Raw genomic sequence first — 3,000 nt, 5'->3', positions numbered from 1 at the left:
CAAGGTAATTATAGGCCTTTTTATGGGTAGAGTCTTCCTAACTGGTCAGAAACTAAAATTTTGACCAAAAAAAATTGGCAGGGCCGGGTATCTTGGGCCTCACGTGACTGGCCATCACAGAGTTCGAGATGAGTCATATGCTGACTCAGACCCGTCTGATACATCTCATTGGCCCAGATCTTGCCACGAGTGAAGTATTAAAACGTGTCATGATCTTAAGCCATCATCGGGATGCGGCGGAACGCATACTATCACTTTTGGTTTTTCAACCGGAATCTTTGGCCCGACCCACTAGCTCTCTAATATGACCCTACCCCCCACATTTTTGAATTTTTATTTTTGAAAAAAAAGAAGATAAAATAAAATTGAATAGTATTTTAATTAATTAATTTATTTAATGTCAATAAAGGTTTTAGTATCCTGGGTTTTACAATTTCGGCTGTTGGATCCTATAAAACAGCAATTTCAGTGTTTCGGTTTCCACCGCAACTGAACTCTTTTTGCTTTGGCTTCTCATACTCACCATCTTTTACTACTTCACTATTTCTCTTGTCACAGAATCTTTTTCTCTCTTTACACACTGCAAACTTCAAATCTCTCATTATTTCTTCTCTGTGTACTTTGTGGGTTTGATTTCTAAACCGCAAAGATTTTCATTTCCCTTCCAAATTTTGATCAAAAACTCATATTTTTCCCAAACGGGTAAAGAGTATCAAGGAAAGTCTATACATACTTGTTGATCCTTGATATCCAAGGCAGGTGTATATCTCTGAATCATACGTTAATTTCTTTCCTTTCTTGGTTTCCTGGAGCAAACCCATTTAAAGTCTCTGCCTTGCTGGAAAACTTTTTCCATTAGAGCTCTTCTGTGGTTATCACAAAAAGTCCTTTGTTTGCTTTCAAGTAAATCCTTTTTTGGCTCAGTGGTGATCTTTCTATCTATTTAGTCTTCTTGTTCACGATTCTTAGGCTTTCTCGAACCTCTTTATTCTTTCATTCGCTTTTCCTTTCGATGCGAATAGTCCGAATCTGATCAGAGAGAAAAAAGAAAGAAATGGACCAGAGTATCCTATGTCCAATCAAGTACACAGAACACCGGAGAGTGACAAAAAAGCACACAAAGCCACATAAAGCGGTCTCCGATGGCCGGAAACATATAGAGCCCAGAGTTGTTCGGATATCCGTGACCGACCCAGATGCCACGGACTCATCCAGCGACGAAGAAGAGCAAGAAAACTACTTCTTCCTCCGCCGGCAGCGCGTGAAGCGGTACGTGAACGAGATCAACATCGAAACCAGCTGCAAAGCCGCTGTGGTATCGAACCCGAGGAAAAGACCCGCGGTTGAGTCCGCGGCCAGTCCTATCAGAAAGGTCCGGCCGGTTAGTAGAGCTTCTTCAACTACTACTACTACTACTACTCCGCCGAACGGCAGAAAGTTCCGTGGCGTTCGGCAAAGGCCTTGGGGAAAATGGGCTGCCGAGATTCGAGATCCGGCGAGGCGTGTACGGCTTTGGTTGGGGACTTACGAGACTGCAGAAGAGGCTGCCATGGTTTATGATAATGCAGCCATTAAACTCCGTGGCCCTGACGCTTTAACGAATTTCGTTATTCCACCGCCACCGCCGAGACAAAAGCCCGAAATCGATGTCGCTTCCGTTTCGGGTTACGACTCGGGCGATGAGTTTCACAACCTGTCTTCACCGACCTCTGTGCTTCAATACAGAACTCAGTCCAGTGAAGAAGAAGAAGCCGAGCCGCCGAAACAGGAACCTGAACCGGTACCGAACAGTGAACCCCAACAGCAGCAACATGAACAACAACTGGTTGTTGAAGACATGTTTCAAGAATGTCAAGGCGAAACGAGAGTGTCCGATGATTTGGGTGACTTTTTGCAGTTCGACTTGCCTTGTTTCGACGATGCGTTCAACTTTTCGGCATCCGATTTGCCGATGCTTTCGGAGCCCCCTCTTTTCTTTGATGAGCCAATACCGGACGATATATTTAAGGACGATTTCGGTGCGTTATTCGGTGATAGTTTCGGGTCTACTTCAACGTCGACAACGATGAACCAAGGTGATGATTATTTTGATGACATTTTGTTTGGATTGGACCCTCTTGTGGAGCTATGACTTATGAGTGAGTCACTGTGAGTGACAGACTCTTTGGAATGAGTGATTGTTGTCGCCGTTGCCGATTTCTCGGCAGATTTTGAACCGGCTACAACAGTAATATCGGCTAGTTTTTTTTTTTATTTATTTTTAAAATATTAATATTATGGAGCAATAGGTTGTATTAGTACTAATTATCTATTTAAATATCTCTGCTTAAATTAGCAGAGATATGAGTGGAGTTTTGTTTTAATTTTTATTCATAAAGTTTTGTTAAGAGTGTATAATTTTCAGGGATTAATGGAAAAAAGTGTAAGTTATTAAGTTATTTTCAATATTCAATACTCTTTTTTTATGTTTCGATATTTCACTCAAAATTAAGTGCTGCATTTGTTAGATTCTTTATTTAGGCATTAAATTAAAAGGTGTATAAATTAGAGGTTGTTTACATGGAAAAACGTATTTGGTTTTTCCAATTTTATGGTGCTATAATGTGACAGCACTTTATGACTTTTTTTTTAATGGGTCAAATTTATGGGAATGCCACAATGGCATTCCTTTTGTATTTGTCCCCACACGAGCAGGCGCAATTAGCGGGCAAGGCCGGTCGATTTAGTCTGAGTCTGCTTACCCGTGTGTGTAATGTGAATCCATCCATGTCTTTTTTACCTTTCATTTTATGCCTTTCTTCTAAACTAACTAGTTCTTTTTCTATGTATGTAAAGCATGGTACACAGCCTAATAAAGGTTTTCATTTTTATATTATATATAATCTTTGATTGATTCTCTTATCTCTAATTATAATGTGGTTGAAAAGCCATACATACGATATAATTAAATTAAATCTAGATTCTAAGAGATTTGAAATACGAATTTCGTCTACACTAAAA

General features: G+C 40.1%; 1 protein-coding gene across 1 annotated transcript; it reads left to right on the top strand.

Moving 5' to 3' along the window:
- The first annotated feature begins 459 nt into the window (after nucleotides 1-459).
- Nucleotides 460-2,434, top strand: LOC115960460 (ethylene-responsive transcription factor CRF4). Its single transcript, XM_031079382.1, has one exon. It carries the CDS (start codon nucleotides 1,055-1,057, stop codon nucleotides 2,129-2,131), a length of 1,077 nt encoding a protein of 358 aa, XP_030935242.1. The 5' UTR covers nucleotides 460-1,054; the 3' UTR covers nucleotides 2,132-2,434.
- Nucleotides 2,435-3,000: the final 566 nt, after the last annotated feature.

Source organism: Quercus lobata, chromosome 9 (assembly GCF_001633185.2).
Source record: "Quercus lobata isolate SW786 chromosome 9, ValleyOak3.0 Primary Assembly, whole genome shotgun sequence".
Classification (NCBI taxonomy): domain Eukaryota; kingdom Viridiplantae; phylum Streptophyta; class Magnoliopsida; order Fagales; family Fagaceae; genus Quercus; species Quercus lobata.
The sequence above is the reverse complement of the archived record's forward strand: the minus strand, read 5'-3'. Positions and strand labels throughout refer to the sequence as shown.

Excerpts from the sequence above, each read along its gene's own strand:
- LOC115960460 (XM_031079382.1), top strand. The coding sequence starts at position 1,055 with ATGGACCAGAGTATCCTATGTCCAATCAAGTACACAGAACACCGGAGA.